This window comes from Colobus angolensis, unplaced genomic scaffold, assembly GCF_000951035.1.
Source record: "Colobus angolensis palliatus isolate OR3802 unplaced genomic scaffold, Cang.pa_1.0 Scaffold148, whole genome shotgun sequence".
NCBI classification, from domain to species: Eukaryota; Metazoa; Chordata; class Mammalia; order Primates; family Cercopithecidae; genus Colobus; species Colobus angolensis.
The window spans coordinates 5,861,847-5,863,843 of record NW_012114577.1 but is presented as its reverse complement, the minus strand read 5'-3'; the positions used below and the strand labels follow the sequence as shown (position 1 = coordinate 5,863,843).

At 30.1% G+C, this 1,997-nt stretch overlaps 1 protein-coding gene across 1 annotated transcript in view; it reads right to left on the bottom strand.

The window, feature by feature from the left end:
• RYR2 (ryanodine receptor 2 (cardiac)) overlaps nucleotides 1-1,997 on the bottom strand; it is a 592,347-nt gene that overhangs the window by 134,079 nt on the left and 456,271 nt on the right. Inside the window, exon 68 of the mRNA XM_011935762.1 lies at nucleotides 1,292-1,373. Within this exon, the coding sequence (XP_011791152.1) occupies nucleotides 1,292-1,373 (82 nt within the window). The remainder of the gene's footprint in view (nucleotides 1-1,291; nucleotides 1,374-1,997) is intronic.

The following is a 1,997-nucleotide window of genomic DNA, read 5'->3' as shown; positions in this document are numbered from 1 at the left end:
AAAAAAAAAAAAAGAAAATATAAATAGGAATCCTATATTTTAATTATCACATACACAAGCACGAAAAAGAAAAAAAAGATAATCTGAATAAGGAACAAGTAAGGAAATTAGCATTCACTTCTAAAACTTGAGAATGTAAATGGAATCCATTTTCTGAAAACATACTGAAATGAGTACCGTAATCCTGTAATATAGGCATACCCTTTAACCTACAATTCCAAATTCTGAGAATATAGCTAAGGGAAATAAGTATAAAAATACAGTGGAATCTATGAACATAGATCTAGCTTTATATATATATTAGTGAAAAACAGAAAATAGCCAACATGTCAAAAATAAAGTCACATATCAATAAATTATACTTCCTTAATATCATTCATAACCATAAAATAATATGAAAATTGAGTTTACTTAAAATGAAAGTAAAAAATCTAAAATGTTCAGAGTAAACTCAATTATGTTTCTCCATTGATCTAATTTTCTATTTTCATGTACAACTATCATCCTATTTTAATTATTGTAGTTTTCCAGGTTTTAATATTTGGTAGGCCAAATGAGTACCTGTTCATTACTCTTTTATTCCCCTGCAAATTCTATTGGCTAGTCTCATGGGTTTATTCTTTGAAATAAACTTTTGAATGATTTTGTGAAGTTGGATAAAAAGCAAATTTCTGTTTTAAATTGTATTATAATTACAAATTAATTTGGGGAGACCTTATATCTATTCATAATTAAATCTTCTATCAGAAAATGCTTTTATTTATTCTGGCCTTTTAAAAAAACTTCCCTGTTTTTCTTCTCTGGTTCACAGAAATTTCTTACTAACGTTACCAGTGATCTCTTTATTTTAAATTTACTGGGGATACCTTTTCTTATGTTACCTATTCACATCATTTAACACTGCAAACCACTCCGTCCTGAAACTTGAAAACATGAGAAAATAAAACTAAGTTTAATAACTGCTCATTTTCATATTTACTTTGAATTTCTGATATATAATGAGAAACTGTACTAGCAGGTGCTTTCATAAGACTCAAACACTCTAAGTTGAAACTTCATGTTAAGTATAGTCTTTACCATTAGTGTTTTACTTTCTTTTTATAACTCCGTTGTCCTCTATTATATCAATTCTTATTTTGTTTAAAGATTATCTAATTACTTCCAAGGAATTTCAAAGGTCAATCCGGTTTAGTTTATAAGGAAACAGGTTATTAAATGAAGATTCTTGAAATAAATAGTTATAAAACTTGAAGCAGTAATTAATACAAAATTAAACTTTAAAAATTCTTACCTCTCCACATAAATACTCTTGCTGGTTCCCAAAGCATACAAGCTAGTCAAAATTCTGTAACAAGACACCTGGACATCTTCCACTAAGGAAAAAGAGAATCTCACTTGAAAGAAAAACCCACTTGTTTATACATTGTCCTGAGAAAGTTTAAGCTATATACTGTTAAGTTTAGGCTATATACTATTCATCCATAAAAAACAATGAAATCATGTCTTTTGCAGCAACATGGATGGAACTGGGGGTTGCTCTCTTAAGTGAAACAAGTCAGGTACATAAAGTCAAATATCACATTCCTCACTTATAAGTGGGTACTAAACCATGTGTACACATGGACATAGAGAGGAGAATAATAGACAAGACTCAGAAGGGTGAGGGGGCAGGAGCAGGTGGATGATGAGAAATTACTTAATGGGCACAACGTTCATTATTTGGGTGATGGATACCCTAAAAGTCCAGACAACCGTACTTGTAATCCATACATTTATACAAATAAAAATAACTGAACAAAAGGCACATCTAAGCATGCTTTTTCTTTTTTCTTTTTTTTTTTTTTTTTTTTTGAGAGGGAGTCTGGCTCTGTTGCCCAGGCTGGAGTGCAGTTGTGTGATCTCGATTCAATGAGATATGTAAAATGCTTCACATTTAATAGGTGCTTTGTAAATATTGGTTCCCTTCCTCTAAGCATGATTTTTTTTTTTTTTTACAC